Source organism: Odocoileus virginianus, chromosome 22, assembly GCF_023699985.2.
Source record: "Odocoileus virginianus isolate 20LAN1187 ecotype Illinois chromosome 22, Ovbor_1.2, whole genome shotgun sequence".
In the NCBI taxonomy this organism is placed as follows: domain Eukaryota; kingdom Metazoa; phylum Chordata; class Mammalia; order Artiodactyla; family Cervidae; genus Odocoileus; species Odocoileus virginianus.
The window spans coordinates 7,921,093-7,942,294 of NC_069695.1; the positions used below are offsets into that span (position 1 = coordinate 7,921,093).

Genomic DNA, 21,202 nt, shown 5'->3' on the forward strand with positions numbered 1-21,202 from the left:
CACTAACAATGAGAAAACAGAAAGAGAAATTAAGGAAACAATACCATTCACCATTGCAACAAAAAGAATAAAATACTTAGGAGTATATCTACCTAAAGAAACAAAAGACCTATACATAGAAAACTATAAAACACTGATGAAAGAAATCAAAGAGGACACAAGCAGATGGAGAAATATACCGTGTTCATGGATTGGAAGAATCAATATTGTCAAAATGGCTATACTACCCAAAGTAATCTATAGATTCAATGCAATCCCTATCAAACTACCAACAGTATTCTTCACAGAACTAGAACAAATAATTTCACAATTTGTATGGAAATACAAAAAACCTCGAATAGCCAAAGTAATCCTGAGAAAGAAGAATGGAACTGGAGGAATCAATCTGCCTGACTTCAGACTCTACTACAAAGCCACAGTCATCAGGACAGTATGGTACTGGCACAAAGACAGAAATATAGATCAATGGAACAGAATAGAAAGCCCAGAGATAAGTCCACGAACCTATGGTCACCTTATCTTCGACAAAGGAGGCAAGGATATACAATGGAAAAAAGATAACCTCTTTAACAAGTGGTGCTGGGAAAACTGGTCAACCACCTGTAAAAGAATGAAACTAGAACACTTTCTAACACCATACACAAAAATAAACTCAAAATGGATTAAAGATCTAAATGTAAGACCAGAAACTATAAGACTCCTAGAGGAGAACATAGGCAAAACACTCTCCGACATAAATCACAGCAGGATCCTCTATGACCCGCATCCCAGAATTTCAGAAATAAAAGCAAAAATAAACAAATGGGACCTAATGAAACTTAAAAGCTTTTGCACAACAAAGGAAACTATAAGCAAGGTGAAAAGACAGCCCTCAGATTGGGAGAAAATAATAGCAAACGAAGCAACAGACAAAGGATTAATCTCAAAAATATACAAGCAACTCCTCCAGCTCAACTCCAGAAAAATAAATGACCCAATCAAAAAATGGGCCAAAGAACTCAACAGACATTTCTCCAAGGAAGACATACAGATGGCTAACAAACACATGAAAAGATGCTCAACATCACTCATTATCAGAGAAATGCAAATCAAAACCACAATGAGGTACCATTACACGCCAGTCAGAATGGCTGCTATCCAAAAGTCTACAAGCAATAAATGCTGGAGAGGGTGTGGAGAAAAGGGAACCCTCTTACACTGTTGGTGGGAATGCAAATTAGTACAGCCACTATGGAAAACAGTGTGGAGATTTCTTAAAAAGCTGGAAATAGAACTGCCATATGACCCAGCAATCCCACTTCTGGGCATACACACCAAGGAAACCAGATCTGAAAGAGCCACATGCACCCCAATGTTCATCGCAGCACTGTTTATAATAGCCAGGACATGGAAGCAACCCAGATGCCCATCAGCAGACGAATGGATGAGGAAGCTGTGGTACATATACACCATGGAATACTACTCAGCCATTAAAAAGAATTCATTTGAATCAGTTCTAATGAGATGGATGAAACTGGAGCCCATTATTCAGAGCGAAGTAAGCCAGAAAGATAAAGACCATTACAGTATACTAACACATATATATGGACTTTAGAAAGATGGTAACGATAACCCTATATGCAAAATAGAAAAAGAGACTCAGATGTATGGAACAGACTTGTGGACTCTGGGAGAAGGAGAGGGTGGGATGTTTCAGGAGAACAGCATTGAAACATGTATATTATCTAGGGTGAAACGGATAACCAGCTCAGGTTGGGTACATGAGACAAGTGCTTGGGCCTGGTGCACTGGGAAGACCCAGAGGGATCGGGTGGAGAGGGAGGTGGGAGGGGGGACTGGGATGGGGAATACATGTAAATCCATGGCTAATTCATATCAATGTATAACAAAAACTACTGTAATGATGTAAAGTAATTAGCCTCCAACTAATAAAAATTTTTAAAAAAAAATAAAAAAATAAAAATAGTTATGCAGCAATTTCAAAAAAAAAAAAAAAGGAAAAGCTACTAAGCCATGAAAAGACATGGAGGAGCATTAGTGAAAGTTGCTCAGTTGTGTCCAACTCTTTGCAACCCCATGGACTATACAGTCCATGGAATTCTCCAGGCCAGAATACTGGAGAGGGTAGCCATTCCCTTCTCCAGGGGATCTTCCCAATCCAGGGATGGAACCCAGGTCTCCTGCATTGCAGGTGGATTCTTTACCAGCTGAGCCACAAGGGCATTATAAGTGAAAGAAGCTGATCTGAAAAGGCTACATACTGTGTAATTCCAACTATACTACTGAGAGAAAAGTAAAACTAAGGAGGCTATAAAAGATTAGTGGTTGCCAGGGGTTATACATTTCATTATACATTTGTCAAAACGAAAAGATACAACACCAAGAGCAAACTCTAAGGTAAGTTACGAATTTGGAGTAATAACAACATGTCAGTGTAGCCTCATCAATTGTAATAAAGGTGGGATGTTAGTTGTGGGGGAGGTTATGCATATGGGGAGAAACTGCGGTAATGGGAATTCTGTAGCTTCTGGTCAACTCTGCTATAAACTCAAAGTGTCCTTAAAGGCTGAAGTTGAAGTGAAGTCGCTCAGCTGTGTCCGACTCTTTGCAACCCCATGACCTGTAGCCCACCAGGCTCCTCAGTCCATGGGATTTTCCAGGCATGAATACTGGAGTGGGTTGCCACTTCCTTCTCCAGGGCATCTTCCTGACCCAGGGATCGAACCCAGGTCTCCCACACTATAGGCAGACACTTTACCATCTGAGCATATAAAGGTAAGTTGATTCAAAAGGAAAAGAAAAAAAGTTTTTTTAACACTGGACACAGCTTGGAAAAAATGTTTCTTCAAGATTAGATATGACTTGGTATTTGATAAGAATGTTGTGGATGAGAGAGAGAGAAATTACATTGCCCAGACTTCCATGTTAGGTGACTCAATGGATATAATCGATACATCCAGGGCAATGGGACTAACAAAAAGAAAGGAACAGAGTTAACTCTGAGGTAAGAGACAAGTTGCCAAGGAAAGCAGATTCCTGGTTCAAACTTCAAATACTGAGAGTCATTTGGTCCCTCATTTTTTCTCTTTTAGGTTTGGACGTCCTGGCTTCATTTCTTAACATGTTTCACTGGAAAATGAAAGCCATTGACGGTGTCAGGTAGAGCATGATTCTGACAGAAAAATGCAATGGACGTCTTTGTATGCATAAAGGCAGGCATGATGACTTACAGGAGAGAATATGGTTTGGGGGTCTGTAAGACCTGGGTTCCGAACCAGCCTTGGTCACTGATTAGCAGTGGGGTGAATTACTCAGAGCATCGGTCTCTTGGTCCGCTCCTGAGGGGCATGTCACAAGGCTGGTTGTGAGAAATGCAAATCTTTTCAGGACACTGGCACAAAGCTGGTCCTCACACAACGGAAACACGTGTTGGGATTATATCCTGAGTGCTTTTCATATTTTAACTCGAATTTGACATCTGTTTAAAAATAGAAGGCAATTCGGTAAATGGAGTAACGCTGAACATATACATGGGACTTGCCTGGGGGTCCAGTGGCTGAGACTCTGGGCTCCCAATGAAGGGGCCTCCTTCCAACCCTGGTCAGGGAACCCATGTGTTTGGGGGCTTCCCTGGTGGTTCAGATGGTAAAGAATCTGCCTGCAATGCAGGAGACCTGCGTTTGATTCCCAGGTCAGGAAGGTCCCCTGGAGAAGGGCATGGCAACCCACTCCAGTATTTTTGCCCAGAGAATCCCATGGATGAGGAGCCTGGTGGGCTACGGTCCCTAGGGTAGCAAAGAGTTGGACACGACTGAGTGACAATCTTTATATTTGGAAGTGATGATATACTAGAAATCTTCTAAAACAGCCCAGAAGTGAAGGACGCCTTTAATGGAGGGCATTCCACTTTCTTCTAGATAGCCTATATTTGTTCTTTTGGATAAACCATACTAAGTAGTCAGTTCTCAAGACATTTCAAGGCCAGAAACCAAACGACAGCATGTCTTTTTCTCTTCTGCTGCTTCCTTGATCTTTCTTCCCTCATTCTTTTCTTACTACCTTCCAAATGACAACTCTTTAGGAGATTTAACTGCAGGTATTCCAAAGTACAAAAATATGGTGTCTGCATTATTCAATATTAACTAAAACCCTATCGAGTGCTAAATATGATAGGGACAGAAACACAACCACACAGAAGATTTAAAAGCAAACCTACAAGATTAGAATGAATTTGTGAAGCTTTAAGTAAAGGTACGAATGCCATCCACAAACTAATACAAATGTTGAAATAAATGGAATAAGAATTCTCCCATGGATGAGAGCCTTCTCCGTGGAGAGCTGGGACAGTCTAAAACGGTGAGGTCAGCGGAGTAGGGCTCTTTCTGCTTTCAGTACGGTGGACTGACTGACAGACTAGTATGAGCGTGAGCCTTCATGATGAAAACTGGAAGCCCGGCCAATGGTGACCACATTTATAGATACGTTTCCTCCATCAGTGACCTATCCCGTGTCAGCCTTCCACCTCCAATTTCTGGGGCAGAGCAGGCCAAGTGCAAAAGTATGAAAAGGTTACTCATTATAAATTAAGAAGTGGAAAAAAACTCATAATTTTTAAAACATGTGAAGCACATGTTCCCCAGGTAAGATCTTGCACTCCAAATGTCAGGCTAGGATGAATTCTTAAAGCTGAGTTATAACGCTCGGAAAATAGAGTTTATAATGAAACTGTTGACAGGCTCTCGGAACCACTATAGTATAGAAAATTTAATATGTCACCTTGTTTTACAAGATTTTACTGGCCTAGAAGAAAATTAAAACATTTAACATCTTTCACTTCACCAAATTGCTTTCCTCCTCAAAAGTGTGGGGCCATTTGTGGTGCTATTTCATTTATAAACATCCTTTTTATTGTTACCAGGCTGAACACATACATTCTCAGCTCTGCACTCACGTTTCCCTTCCTAAGCACTAAAATGCTTATTGGGACAGCATTATTGCGTAATCTTATTCACATTTTCTGAAGATATGTTAAGTTGATGGGAAAAGGGCTGAAATTATTTACGTAGCTGCAAAGGCAATATAACTAATGCTGATCATTTAAATATTTTCCATGAACCTTTCAAAAAGCCTTTTTGAAAAAGAAACATTTGTCCTGCACACAAATTCTTAGGGAAAAAGACTTCAAAAAGACAGCTTAGTATTGAAGGAAACAAATTTAAACCCTCTGGCAAAATAAGATGCCTGCTTGCATTTTTTCACATAAGTAGACAACAAGCTTAGAATGGGGGAAAGTTTTCTAAGTCAGTTACAGATAATCAAGATTTGTATGAAAGCCAAGTTAGTAATCCAAGTCCTATTATTAACATGACTCTCTCAACCCAACTAATAATTTTATACAACGGAGGTAACCAGTCAGTCTGCAGTTTATATGCCCTCCCAGAAAGAGAAGGAAGCGTCCCAAGGTTTGCTGGCCCAGAGAAAGGGCTTCAAAGTGAGGACAGATTTCACTTAAGACTTTGGCTAAATGAGAATTAAGAGATGCTGTGTTTCAACATCATTAAAGAACCAAACCAAGCTCTAAAGAGTTTGCCCATCTAGAGAAGTTAAGAAGGTATAACGTGATCCGTCTTCAGGAAGTCATTGACCAGTGGAGGCCTGGTGCGTATGTCTGTGTGTGTGCACTTTATAAGGACACAGTGTGGCACGGTTCATGTTACAATGGGGGGAAGCTCAGGATACTATGAGTACAGGAGGATGAGGGCTTTCCTAGGCTAAGGGACCAGGTCAAGATTTCTAAAGATGGATTGCATGAATATAGTCTTTAAAAACATTTTAAAAAGGAAGATGGAAGATGGAACATAATGGATGAGGAAGGAAGACATAAAGGATGAAAAGCCATGAGCATCAGAACATGCATGTTTAGGAAACTGCTTCTGAATTGCAAGATTGGGATTGACATCATGTGCACGGCCATGTGTAAAACAGCCAGTGGGGCGCTGCTGCATAGCACAGGGGGTGACCTAGATGGGTGAGGGGATGGGGATCATACATATACACAGAGCTGATCCACTTCACTGCACAGCAGGAATTAACACAATACAGTAAAGCAACTATATCTCAATTAAAAAACAACAACAACAATACAAACAAACAAAACTGAAGGGAAGAGTATGGACAGGATCACAGATGGGGCTGAAAGCACGGGCAGAGGCCAGACTCTGAAGAGTCTTTAGGCCAGCAGAGAGTTCCTGCTCTTCTGTGGTGTACTGGTGTGACCAAATGCCCTAAAAGTAGCCCCAAGCCATTTCACGAAGTGAAAGAGCAAGGGAGTCCTAGGACTCAGCTGAGATGCATTTTTCTTGAATGCTGTAATAAGAGTCTCTCTCTTGTTTTTTTTTTTTTTTTTTTTTAAGTGAAGTGAGGCAAACACTTGTAGCTGTTAAATAACAGTGTTGAGTCATCACTACTCATTAGAGTGAGCAATAGACTTCAGTGCTATTTACAAGCTAAGGAGAAGCCAGTTGGATTTGCTCGGTCAATGGCCTAAACACTGACTGCTGATGTTTAGGTCCATGGTAACAGAATGTTCTTGAATATACAGGATCTATTAAAATGCTGATACTCTTTAGCTCAGAGGTGACGTTGCTAGGTAGAGAACTAGAACAAGTCTTAGAGAACTTGTCAGAAATACACACATAAGAGTATCCACTAAATACAAAGCGTTATCTATATAAATACCTAACAAAAGTGAGAAAAAAAAATAGAGACAAACCAAATCTCTCTCAACATACAAACAGTAAATAAAAAAATACTATGAAGAATTAAAAACTATGAGGCTGATCTGTAAGGACAAACGTGGAAGATTGCTAAGCTATGTCATTAAGTGAAAAAAACAAGTGACATACTATTTGGAGGATAATCAGATAATCTCCTTTATGTTAAAAACAAACAATGGAAGAACTCCAAACTTTTTGCATAATATCTGCACCAATTTACACTCCTGCTAAGGGATTCTTTTCCTCCACATTTTTGCCAACACCTGTTATCCTGTCTTTTGTTAACAGTCATTTTCACAGGTGTGAGATGGTATCTCATTGTGGTTTTGACTGGCACTGTAGTGATTAGTACTGTTGAGCACCTTTTCCAGTACCTATTGGCCATTTGAATGTATTCTTTGGAAAATGTCCTTTGCCCATTTTTAATTGGATTTTTTTTTGGGGGGGGGCTATTGAGCTGTATGTGGTCCTTATATATTTTGGGTATTAACCCCTTATCAGATATGTGATTTGCAAATATTTTCTCCCATTTCTTGGGTTGCCTTTTTCATTTTGTTGCTCTTTCCTTTTACTTTGCAGAAGCTTTTTAGTTTGATGTAGTTCCACTTATTTACTTTTACTTTCGTTGCTTTTGCTTTAATCAGTAAAACAGTTTGGAGTTCCTTCAAAAATTGAGAAATAGAACTACCATATGATCCAGCAATTCTACTTCTGGGTATATATCAGAAGGAAATAAAATCACTATCTCAAATTGAAAAAAAAAAGTTTGCAGTGTAGAGAGGAAAGAAACAAGATGACTGTTATTAATAGATTGAATGCAGTATCAAAGATTCTTATAGAAAACAAACAATAGATACAGACTGTAGGTTAGTGATTGCCAGGGCCTGAGGGGAGTGGGGAATGGAAATGATAAAAACATTCCAGGTTTAGAAAAGAGTGATTACTATATGAATAGTGAATGAATTACATACTTTCAAAAGGTGACTTTCATGGTATGTGAACTAGTTCTTAATAAAAATTAAAAACAGAAATGTCATCTATGCAATACGTCTGTGTTTGGGATGAGGAGAATTAAAGAAGACATTTATTTCATCTGAAACTACGTCTTTCAAGCCTTGGCCACTCCTGGACTGAGACTCAATTGGAAAAAGCCTTAGAGAAATAGCCACATGTTAGCTCATAACGTACCCAATGCCCTGCGGGGCCCAAAGGATGCCCCTGGAAGCAGTGCTTAGATCAAAGAAATACTAATTATTTTTTATGTCATGTTCCAGCCTTTGGAAATGAATTCTCTTTGCAAGAGGAGTCACAAAAATCCAATCCAATAAAATCAACCAGCACTGAAACTTAATGTTGAAGCTATATAGGCTGTATTAATCTTTAAAACACTTTCTCAAATAGATTCCTAGTTGGTGAAATGTTCCAGGTTAAAAAAAAAAATCTCAGCAAATGAAACCTCATGAATAGCCCTTTGAAGGGTAGTAAAGATTCAGGTTACAGTTTAACAAAGGACAAATATATTTTTAATAAATTTTTTATCCGTGTGTCTAATAGAAATGTCTAATACAAAAACAAATTAGAGGGAATACAAATCAAACAGATTTTATAGCTCTAAATCAAGAGATTTAAAACTACTTAAAAAAAAAAAAGACAACAACAGCAGAAAACCAAGAAACAGGCCTAAAAGTAAGTCACTTGTGCTAACCACACACGTTTAACAGTCCGTCTGAATTACTTGCTCAGCACTAGTAAAATAATCTGCCTAACAGACCCTCAGGGCTTCCCAGGTGGTGCTAGAGGGAAATAACCTGCCTGCCAAGCAGGAGACATAAGAGATGTGGGTTCAGTCCCTGGGTCTGGAAGATCCCTTGGAGGAGGAAATGTCAACCCACTCCAATATTCTTGCCTGGAGAATCCCATGGACAGAGGAGCCTGGTGGGCCACAGCTCATGGGGTCGCAAAGGTTCAGACACAACTGAGCAGCTCACACACACTTCCTCCAAAGGAAAAGAATCTTGCCTGAAACAATCCACCCTTTGCTAGACATTTCCGTCTTCCCCCACTTCTGCCTATAAGGCTTTTTTTTTTTTTTTTAATTTTGTTCAGTTCCTTGAAGTTCCTGTCTCCTAGATGGAATGGTGCTTGATTCGTGAATCATTTAGTAAAACCAGTTAGATCTTTAAATTTAATCAGCTGATTTTTTTTTTTTATATGACATAGAGGCTTTGCTAAGAAGAGTCAACTAAATAGAAGGATGACTGTGCTCTGTATTTATGTCTAAATATCTCTGAATAACCTAGGTTACAATACAAACAGCGTACATTCAATTGCTTAAAGGTCATAATGGGGGATAAATAGGTGACAGAATACAGATTATCTTATACACATACATCCCCACTTATACCATTATCTATAGAACTATTTACATGCAATTACCCTGACCTGAGCTCATTAGATTCCTAGTTAGGCATGCAACCTTGGGACTTTATCATTCTCTAGAAATTAGACCAGCTCGTTTGGGTTCCTGCACCTAATTCCAATGTGTGTATGTGAAGGTGATCTCCCACACCACCCGTGTCTCTCTGGACATCAATGGGTGTCCTTACAATCCAACTGGATTCTGACACCTATCCGCCTGCTGGGAGACAGCATCGAATTCCACAGGTTAAGGATTTGGCCCTGCAAGACCATCTCTCTGCCTGCCCACTTCAGATGCCAGTCATGAGTCCAGGCTGTTAACTGTGCATCTGACTACACGGCTTTATAAATCAGAAGTTTCTAATGACCTCCTCCTTTCGCTCAGTTAATGTGCTGGAGTGGGTCACAGAACTTAGAGAAACATTTTACTCATTAGGTCACCAATTTATCATGAAAGGATATGACTGAGGAAGAGCCAGATGGAAGAGATGCACAGGGTAAGCTATGTGGAAAGGCTGCAGAGTTTCCATGACCATGAGTCTGACGCTCTATGGCCAAGACCACGACTCTAGCCCAACACCCCCACCTGAGAGCAACCTAGACTTTCTACGAACCTTCTTTTGAGTTTCTATGAAGGCTTCATTACACAGGCAGGATTGATTAAATCATGGACATCAGTGATCGATTCGACCTCCAGATCCTCTCCTCTGTCAGAAGTCATGGGGGTAAGACTGAAAGTTCCAGCACTCTCTTCACTGGCAAGCTTGGTTCCCCTGGCAACCAGCCCCCATCCCAGATGGGGTTCAGACCTCACCTCATTCACATAGCAAAAGACTGTCTCACCACTTAGGGAATCCTAAGGTTTTAGGAACCCTATGACATTATTGGGATAAAGACAAAATATAAATTTATCCTTATAAATCACATTCTCACTGCCCCACAGCCCTATAGGGCCTCGTTACAGCTGGTTCCTTGATATATGAATGGCATTTAGAGACAAGTCCCATTTAAGGAGGGTGTAAACTATGCACTGCTTCTCACACACACACAAGAAAAATTAACTGAAAAAATTTTTTTTTAAAAGACTGCTTTTCAGATGCTTTGGGAAAGTTTCCCAAACTGCCTTTCAATTTAAAACACTCTGACTTCTGGGACTTAAGCAAGAGGTTTTGCCTCTTATACAAAGTCTCCAAAGAACTTTCAAAATGTAACTCTGAAAATACTATGTCATATTGTACTACATGAGTGTGTGTGTGTGTGTGTGTGTGTATGTCTATACATATATATGTGTGTGTCTGTGCATATGTGTGTGTATATTAACACAGATACACATTCCCAGTATATTGTGAAAAGAGGAGATATATTCGGGATTTACTGTGATTATTTATCTGCTATCAAAAATGTTTATCATTGTTTTGTTGCTCTTGTTTTATGCTAAACTCATCATGGTCCAAAGCAAGTTACTGCCACATTAAGAATATATGGCTCCATCTTGCACACTAATGGCTGCCTAATCACCAGAAATCAACCCTGATTTATCCTAACTCTCACCTCTACTGAATAATAGGCAAATTTAGCAATTATACGATAAATGACCAACAAATTAGATTATTGAATATGGAATATATATATATATCTTATAAATATAAAAGTAGACCATTAAAAAAGCAATACCTGGTGGGTTACAGTTGATGGGGTTGCAGCCGAACACGGCTGAGTGACTAAGCATAGCATAGAGCATGCCTTCTCCTAAAGAGGTGTGCCTTCACTGACGGTCTTCAGTACTCTCATCTCTGTGTATGAATCTTGATGGGAAAGGCCTAAGATGATTTCGGGACTACATACACTGAGATTTTCCATAATTTCTTCCAACTTAGTTTTTAGAACATTCCCTAAGTTTGAATGTTTCCTTAGTTTGCAGAAGAAACCTGCATCTAATATAAGTATCTTAATTCAAAGATCTTTAGGTAAAACTAAATTTAAATAATACATTTTAGCATAGGTATAAAAAAAAACCTAATAGGAAAAAAATCAGTACCAGTGGTAGGTTCATAAAAGTAGAAATGTTTTATTAAAGGAATCATCAATCATCATTTCATCAGAGATTTACAGTGATGCCACCTGGTCTATCTACTTTTTCTGATTTGTCTTTGTTAGCCTGACACTTAAAACAACAACAACAACAACAATAACAACAAAAAACCCTCTTGTATTCCAAAGGGGTCTTCTAGAATTCAAGAGTTTTTGTTTACTCGGTCACAAAGAGTCAGACACAACTAAGCAACTAACACACACACACACAAACACACACCACTGTACTATTTTACCGTTTAATATTAGTATCACTAAATAGTATTACTATTTGAGATATTACTTCCTGATTTTTATTAGAGCACCAGCAAAAATCACACTGTAACTAGCTTAAGGGTGGAATGAAAACAAAGTGCTCTTAAGATACTGAATTTTAGAATGAATAATTAGCTATTTCCATTGTCATATGCATTAGAATTAATAACAAAGGAAAGGAAATGAAAGGTTGGAAGATTTTTTAAAGTTATTTTGTTGGTGTTTCTAATATAAAAAGCCCTGTCAAGTTTGTTTTTGTAATTTTTATCACATAGAAGATGTCTTTTTACTCTGCATATTTTTTCAGTAATATATTTCTATACTAATTTTATTGCACAGTAACTGACTTAGGAAGGAGGCAACCAAAAACCTACTCTTTAAAATGCAATTATTTAAGTTGAGGGTGTGGGAGTGTGTGAGTAAGTAGGCATTAGGACAATATTAGTGATTATTCCCTTTTTATTTGGCAATAAAACTAAAAGAAAATTATAAGATTAGCACACATACAACAATTACTTACAACACCACAGTTCTTCCTTATTTTTCTTTCCAGCTCTTGCTTTAACCACAAAACAAAAGGAACATTTAGCTAAATGAAGATAATAAAGACCATTAAGAATTATGGAGTTAGAACAATGAATTTTCCTGCTTACCATTTGAAAATGAGTAATATCCCTATCAGTATAAAATCTAAAACTTTACTCTGTAACTTAACCTTCCCCAAAATAGAATTTTGAGAGCAGTCAAGGGCACTGGGATACATTTTCCAACCTGCTTCACTGAGTGAACTTGACCTTCTAGGCAAAATCTTTATATTTGTTTCTGTAGAGAAAAGGAATATGAGCATTTTTTTTCCTTGCTGTTTCCTTTCTATAACATTTGAGGGGCCCGAGGCAATGTAGTTTATTCTCTCTTCTCTTAAGACAAGCTCCTTTTCCTGTTTTCTTTTAAGTAAAAATGTAAAGGTCAGGTTATCATTTCACAAAATGCTCCATTCTGCTGAGGCAATTTTAGCTCCTCTCACCATAATATGCTTTCACTAATTATTTCATAACTCATTTAAATGGGAGGCATTCTGGAAGAGAATTCATTGAAACAACTCCTCAAATAACTAATTATTTTTTTTAAACTCAGGGGAATTTTAATTATAATGCCTGTGGTATTTAAAAGCAGAGTGCTACAATTTGCATCGTGAAACATCTATTGTAATAAGGAAGTAAAAAAAAAAAAAAAAAAACCCGCTCCTGAATGAAATAACAACTCAAGTAAATGCAATTTAGTTGGCCTTTTATTTTCTTGATTTTCAAGAAATAGAAAAAAAAATGCAAATTTGGCCTGAATTATAAAACCACTTAACAAGATAAAAGATAACCAAAATCTTGCCCCTACAAAGATTATTTATAAGCTTATTTTAAAAATCACATATTCTCTCCATTTCAGGAAAGATTTGTCTTGTGTTATTATTTAATATATAGTGATGATAGTGAAATCTTCTTATCTTAGAAGAAAACATCCAAATCATAGTGTTTTCCCATGCTAGAGAGAAAAAAAAAATCTTTCCTTTACCCTTCTGCTGCTAAGTCACTTCAGTCGTGTCTGACTCTGTGCAACCCCACAGACGGCAGCCCACCAGGCTCCCCTGTCCCTGGGATTCTCCAGGCAAGAACACTGGAGTGGGTTGCCATTTCCTTCTCCAATGCATGAAGGTGAAAAGTGAAAGTGAAGTCGCTCAGTCGTGTCCGACTCTTCACGACCCCATGGACTGCAGCCTACCAGGCTCCTCCGTCCACGGGATTTTCCAGGCAAGAGTACTTGGAGGGGGTGCCATTGCCTTCTCCATTTACCCTTCTAGGTTCTTCTAAATGGTCTAAGAATAAAATTGACATAAGACAGATTAATAGGAGGACATAATAATTAACTTTGTACATATAAAAATCCTGGATACATGAGAATGTAAGAGAGCCCACATATATGAGAAGTTCAGAGAGAGAAAAGCAAAATGTGGTATGTATTCCATCCTGAGCTAAGGAATGAAATACAAAACAGGGCTTCCAAGGAAAAGAGGGTCAGTCACAGGAATATGAAGAACAGACATTTGGTAATAAGATATCTGTCCTGCCATGTAGATGGGGCCACTTAGATAAAATTTATCTCTGGTCATAACTCTTTTTCTGGGGAAAAAAAAATCCCCAATTTAAATTCTTTCATTTGTTAAGAGACAGAGAGTACTCTCTCCACTGCTTCTGTGGTCCTTCAGTTGCTAAGCTGTGTCCGACTCTTTTCAACCCCATGGACTGCAGCTCACCAGGCTTTCCTGTCCTTCACTATCTGCTTTGAGGTCAAAATAATCCATATGCCAAAAGTAACACATCTTGCGGAGGGCTGCTCTGAACCCCTACATCCATAAAGAATTGACATTTTCAAGGCAATAATTGGATAAATGAAATCTACTATTATTTTCCCCTTAGTTGTGACCCCAAGGACTGCAGAATTCCAGGCTTCCCTGTCCATCGCCAACTCCCAGAGCCTGCTCAAACTCATGTCCATCGAGTCGGTGATGCCATCCAACCACTTTATCCGGCCTTCAATCTTAGTTTATATTTTTAGAGTTTCACTTATTAAAAAAATAAGTGACTGAATAAGTGGGAAACTATTCACAGGATCCTTAACCCTAGTTCTTACTATACAGCTCATGGAATTCTCCAGCCCAGAATACTGGAGTGGGTAGCCATTCCCTTCTCCAGGGGACCTTCCCAATGCAGGGGTTGAACCCAGGTCTCCCACACTGCAGGCGGATTCTTTACCAGCTGAGCCACAAGGGAAGCCCAGTCCTTACAGTGAGAAGCAAAAGATAAGAGAATAAGTGTGTGCCAGTTAGACAATCTGAATTCTAGTCTCTGCCTGTAGATAGTTATTACCTCTTTTCAGGTTCTTCTCTGTCATTTTGGGTGTCTATATTTCAGAACTTTTTTGAGCATCATGAGGTAATGCATACAGATACACTGTGCAAAGAGCGAGGTATTTATTTAAGAAAACAAGTCAATGGTTTCAATATTCAAGCTGTAAGTGCTTAAAAATGAACAAAAAAGGAATCTGCCTGGGCACAAGTGCTCTATAATATATCCTGCAGTCAGTGTTTCCTCACACTGGGGAGGAGAGGATGGTCCCCATTCATCCCCAAGGGTGGGAATACAAGCAGAGGAAACACTTAAGTTCTGTCTCACTGGAAAAGACCCTGATGCTGGGAAAGATTGAAGGCAGGAGGAGAGGGGACGACAGAGGATAAAGTGGTTGGATGGCATCACCGACTCAATGGACATGAGTTTGAGCAGGCTCTGGGAGTTGGCAATGGACAGGGAAGCCTGGAGTGCTGCAGTCCTTGGGGTCGCAAAGGGTCGGACACAACCGAGCAACTGAACTGAACTGAACTTCTCAGAGCCCTACAGGAGAAGTGGATGGGCAAGTGGTCATGCGAGTAGGTGGGTGATTTGGATGGTGGCTGTGTGGTGGTGGTGTAATTAGGAAAAATGAGTAAGATGGTTCTTTCATGATTATTTGGAGGAGCTCCATAGTGATCTGGTTTTCTTACATACTGGCATTATTTACTTATTTTTTCTTGAAGGTGAGATTATGTTAAACTCTCAATCTAGACCAACTCCTGTGGACCCAGCTTAGGTGAACCTTTTTCAGTTGGAAGGGTATTAAGCAGGCTTGGTTGAGAAGACTGCCCCGCATTTTTTTTTTTTCCTCAAAAATGACAGCGGATATTGCTTGATCTAGACTCAATACAAATCACATTGGCTCCACTGATGTAATAGTAGATCAACTTTTGAAAAATGAATTTTGTAGTCAAACTGATTTTGGCACTGCGGGCCAACAAACGGCACAGATTCAACCCTTCAGAAGCTCAATTCAGTCTTGCCAATTGGTCCTTACAGACTGCAAAGGCAGATATCTGATTCAAGACGATATTATTTATGGCTTAGGTTTTGCAGCCTATATTACTCTTCCCTCCTCCCCTAAATATGTTTTGCACCATCACATGGGAATACTGAAAGCTCTCATTTCCTAGCAGTAATAATTGTAATAACACAATAATAACCATTATTAAGTCTATATAATACCACTGCTGCTACTGAACAGGAATCTAGTCTGCACCATGGCTTTACATCTGAGATATTATTTGAAAGCATCACAGCCTTAGGAGATAGATTATTATTGTGTCTGTTTTACAGAGGAGAATCCATAGGCTCAGATAGCTGATAACCTATGGCACAGGAAAGACACGCCTGCCCAGATGCAAGCTCATCTTGAATGTTATAGGAAGAAATAAGGAAGCTGGCACACTATTTTCTCAAGTAGCCTATGAATATTCCAGTAGAGTCCATCTTCTAATACTTAATTAACTTGTAGACCATTGAGATATCAATCAACTTGATATCAAACAATCAATGAAACTCTTACCATCAAGAGTAGGGACAACAAACAGGCAAATTTAACTAACCACATCAAGTTCAACAACAAAGAAGTGGAAGAAGAAGCAAAGGAAGAAGATGCCACTGGCCAAAAATTCTCCATAGATGGTAGATAGTCTCACATCTTCATTGGTAAAACAAATATCTACTGAAAAGCTACTAAACATGTCCAGTGGTTTTCTAGGTACTGAATGAAAAGAATAGGAGGAGAAGTTATATAAACAAAGTTTGGTTCCGCTTCACTCTCCAAGCGCTCTCAATCTAAAGGCTCTATACAAGGCAGAGAAATACTGTACCATTTTAGATTAGAGCTAATTGGATACAAATACAATTCTCAAGTTTCAGCCAGCACTGGCCAAGTTACTTTCAAACAGAGGTTTAATACCCCAGGCATTCCTTATTGATAGAACTCACAATTCCCAGAAATACTGACAGTCAGTAGCCCCTAACGCTGAGATGTTTAACAGGATGTCGAATGGGCTGGTAGCATTTCACTTCTCTTTCTTACTCTGCCTTTCTCTCCAGCTAAGTGAGCATTCAGGGCTTAAAGAGCACTTGAGAAGTTACTAAAAAACAGAATGAATGGTGCATGGCAAGACCATTGCATAAAATGAGCTGATTGATTAAAGGCAGATTTCATTTGCCACATTTCTTTTTATCAAAAGACTTTGAGAAAGCAAAAATGGAAAAGAAGCATTCTATTAAATGGGCTCTACACAGCACCTGAGGGTAGAGAGCAGATTTTTTTTTTTTCTCATCTAAAGCAAAGCTACCTGTTACCTTTTAGGAGTGACTGGTTTATTGACTGCTAATGCTTTAAAAATGAGATTAAATCAGGCCCATGGTCTTTATTATGGGGAAGATATATTCCCCTTGTGCATTCCAGTGGTTCGGCAATCTTAACCTCAGCAGACATAACACTGATGTATGCTGTGTTGCCAAACAGCAAGGTAAGTGTTTAAAACGCTGTGAACAGCCTTATTGCCTTGAAATGATACAATCTAATATGAGATTGTAACTCAGTGACTGAATCTGCCAGCCTATCCTTGTACAGAATATGAAAGTCAAAAGTCGAAGTCACTTTATTTTAATATCTCACAGGGAAGGGTTATTCTTCATCTGCCATTGAAACAGAACATGCCAAACTGGATCTAGATCAAAGGAAACAGAAACTACAAATTTTCAGGATATTTTCATTAACAGCACGTATGTGTGTGCCTTTCAGAAGAGGCATCAAAACACCAGCCTGATTCATTCAAATTAGCAGAGCTACCTTGTATCGTAGGCTTCCCTTGTGGCTCAGCTGATAAAGAATCTGCCTGCAAAGCAGGAGACCTGGGTTTGATCCCTGGGTTGGGAAGATCATCTAGAGAAGGGAAAGGTTACCCACTCCAGTATTCTGGCCTGGAGAATTCCATGGACTATACAGTCCATGGGGTCTCAAAGAGTCAGACACAACTTTCACTTTCATTTTATATTGTGGACTATTTACAGATGGAATCTTCAGTTCAGTTCAGTTCAGTTCAGTTGCTCAGTCGTGTCTGACTCTTTGCAACCCCATGAATCTGTCTGAAGATTCTCAAATGTGGGAAAATCAAACTGTATGCTTTCTGCTTCATTTGGAGCACTCCAGGAAAGCAGTTTTAACTTAACCTTCCGTACTTGCTCCACTTTTCATCTGTATTATTACTTTTAAAAATATTCGGGCTATACTGCATGGTAGGTAGGATTTAAAGTTCCCCGGCCAAGGACTAAACCCACGTCCTTACATAGGGAGCGTGAAGATTTAACCCCTGGACCATCAGAGAAGCCCCTCACTTTTCTCTTTAATCATCGTCATTAACTTGGACTTTGGGTTCTCTCTACACTCTACGCTCTGTCAAATTTCAGCACCCATCCCTCAGAGACCCCAGGTGGCCGAGAGCCTCAGTTTCCATGATTAAGATGCCACCTCCCATGGCGCTTGAGTTAAAGGAGAGATTCTGTATCCATGCTTCAGTCTAGCATTGCTAAAGCAGGTAGCTTTATTGTAGCTTTACCTGGGACTGAAGGAGTTATCAGGATACAGTACTTTCAAGCGCTAAAAGAAGGTCAGTCCAGGTTAGACCAGGATGTCTGACCACTGTAAGACCAGGGGAAGACCCTGCTTACCGGGACATCTTTGCCCTAGGAGAGTCTGCTCTAACTAAATATGAAAGAGAGCCCTTAGTGGGGAAAAGAAGTCAGAAAAGAGTGGCAGGAGGCTGAATTTATGTACTCACTGTTTATCTAAGAGATATAATTTTTTTTATCATCCTCTGATAAAAATCCCCCCCCCCGCCTTTTTTCCCCAGATTTTTCACTGTGTTGCACCTTCACCAGAAGAGCACGCGGGGAAGGGGTGGCCCCGCCTGATGGTCTGAGCACATCTTAGTGCTGAAACTGAAGCCTCATTAGTTTTCCTGGATATAGAAAAACCTGCAACCTGGGAAAGGAGACCAGTATAAATGACTACATTATGGCCTGTTCATGTCAGTGACTTAGAACTGACAATTAAGTTAGAAAGGAGCCCTTCAAACCTGTTACTTGAGGGTCTAAATTTATTTCAGGCTGGAGCCATTTGCCTTGTTTTGTGTCTAATATCAAAATTAAAAACAAAACAAAATCAAAACAGAACCAAAGCCCAACTTTTAGCTGAATCATTACTGAAATGAGTAAAAATTTAACTCCTCTCCCCACAGAACTCTTATAAGAAATAATTATGAACTGTCCTCTAACAAAAATAAATGGGAGTCCATCGACAGAGGAATGGATAAAGAAGATATAGTACACACATACAAAGGAATATTACTTGGCCATTAAAAGGAATGAAATAAAAAAATAAAATAAAAAAATAAAAGGAATGAAATAATGCCATTTGCAACAACATGGATAGACTCAGAGATGTCACACTGAGTGAAGTAAGTCAGACAGAGAAGGAAAAATATCATATGACATCCCTTATATGTGGAATATAAAAAGAAATGATGCAAATGAAATGACCTACAAAATAGAAACAGACTCACAGACTTAAAGAGTAAACTTATAGTTGCTGGGAGGAGAGAGGGGGAGAGATAGTTAGGGAGTTGGGATGGATATTTTCATCCCCTTCGCTGTTCATCTGAAACTATCACAACATTGTTAATCAGCTATATCCCAATACAAAATAAAAAGCTTAAAAATAATAATAAAATACATGGGGCAAAAGCACTATCCATGGATTACAGAATATTCAGTACTGTTTCTCTCAAAGTCTACAACACTTCAAAATACATATAGAAAAAAAACTTTTCATCTTATTATTGAGTTATTGAGTCAATACATTATCAAGTGTAAAGATATTTGGAAGCACTAATCAAATTTTTACTTTTCATTTAGAGATTTATATATTTTAGCCAACATAATTAAAATAAAATCCACTGCTCTAAAGGCAAGAAAAAACCAAACAAGCAAGTACACACATGCACACACATGCACACACTCCAATTTTTCATCATTCAGTTCAGTTCAGTCTCTCAGTCATGTCTGACTCTTTGCCATCCCATGGACTGCAGCACACCAGGCCTCCCTGTCCATCACCAACTCCCAGAGTTTGCTCAAACTCATGTCCATCGAGTCAGCGATGCCATCTAATCATCTGATCTTCTGTTGTTTTCATCATTAGTCATTTTCATCATATGTCATTTTCATCATTAGTGACGTTGTAAGTGGAATTAATTAGGGAATTATTTTTCTCTTAATGAAAAGATCTCCCTTCAACCTAAGATTTGGATCAACCTGCAGGAAATTTTGTTTTGGAAAATCTCATAATGTCAGGTTAATAAGATTAACCTGATATTCTTCTACTATTTTCCAAGTTAATTCAGAGAAAAAGTCAACCAAGACTATGAAACAATAAGCATACATGTTTTTACATTATTTTTTCCTTTTTCTTAAAAATATACATTGTTTCCGCAAAGATTAATCATTTCAATCTCAAAAAGCGGGAGTAAAAAGAAGAGATGCACAAGGAAGGGGGAAAAAAGGGAATACCAACTTACCTGCTACCGCAACTCTTGCTGTGCGGCTAACAATTGACCCAGCGTCCCCTAAAGACGCCTCGCATTGGTAAAGCCCCTCGTCTGGCTTGTGGTGCCTGGAGTGAAGTATGTTTTGGATTAACAGAGACCCATTTGGAAGTTGCTGCTTCCTTTCGTCCATTCCCAAGGCGAGGTGGATGCCATCTTTCTTCCACTTGATGACGGGGACGCCCCGGTCAGACTCGGCAGAGCAGTTCAGGAGGACATTCCCTCCGCGCATGGTGACGGCATCAGAGGGCTCGGACCGGAAGCGCAGGGATGTGAAGGACTTGATCTGGAAAGCTGGAATGGGAAAGCACAGAGAAACACGTTCACTTCTAAAAGATCTCACGAGGCAAGCCCTGGCCTTCACAAAACTCTTTTCAAACAATCGGTCTTTGAAAAACGTGTAAGAATACGTGAAACTAAAAACAAAGGGGGACTTCATTCTTGATCCAGTAACTAAACCTTCACTTTCCAATGCAGGAGGTTACCGGTTCACTCTCTGCTCAGGCAACTAAGATCCCACATGCTTTGGGGACAAAAAAACAAAACATGAAGCAAAAGCAATATTGTAACAAATTTAATAAAGACTTAAAAAGTAAATAAAATTAAGGATTTTGTATTAAAGGAGGGAAAAAGTGTCCAACTGAGATAACCACAATTAATGAAACTATTGGTCCCCAAAGTAAAAATATGAAAAATTAAGAATTTATAGAAATCTAGGCAAGGCTATCAGAGAAGACAATGGCACCCCACTCCAGTACTCTTGCCTGGAAAATCCTATGGACAGAGGAGCCTGGTGGGCTGCAGTCCATGGGGTCCTGAAGAGTCAGATACAACTGAGCAACTTCAGTTTCACTTTTCACTTTCATGCACTGGAGAAGGAAATGGCAACCCACTCCAATGTTTCTGCCTGGAGAATCCCAGGGACAGGGGAGCCTGGTGGGCTGCCGTCTATGGGGTCGCACAAAGTCAGACACAATTGATGCGACATAGCAGCAGCAGCAGCAGCAGGCAAGTCTATCATCACATATCAATAAATACTTGAAAATTTAGAAGAGATTAATAAAATTTCCAAATCAAACTAGATATCTTAGAGCAGTAATGG

At 39.2% G+C, this 21,202-nt stretch overlaps 1 protein-coding gene across 5 annotated transcripts in view; it reads right to left on the minus strand.

Annotated features, from left to right (window-relative positions):
- DCC (DCC netrin 1 receptor) overlaps window positions 1-21,202 on the minus strand; it is a 1,226,177-nt gene that overhangs the window by 769,710 nt on the left and 435,265 nt on the right. For 4 of the 5 annotated variants that reach the window (XM_070452514.1, XM_070452512.1, XM_070452511.1 and 1 more), the window contains exon 2: window positions 20,074-20,394. In XM_070452514.1, the coding sequence (XP_070308615.1) occupies window positions 20,074-20,394 (321 nt within the window). Of the gene's footprint in view, window positions 1-9,808; window positions 9,908-20,073; window positions 20,395-21,202 lie in introns of those variants that run through there. The other variant, XM_070452515.1, reaches the window with a different exon arrangement.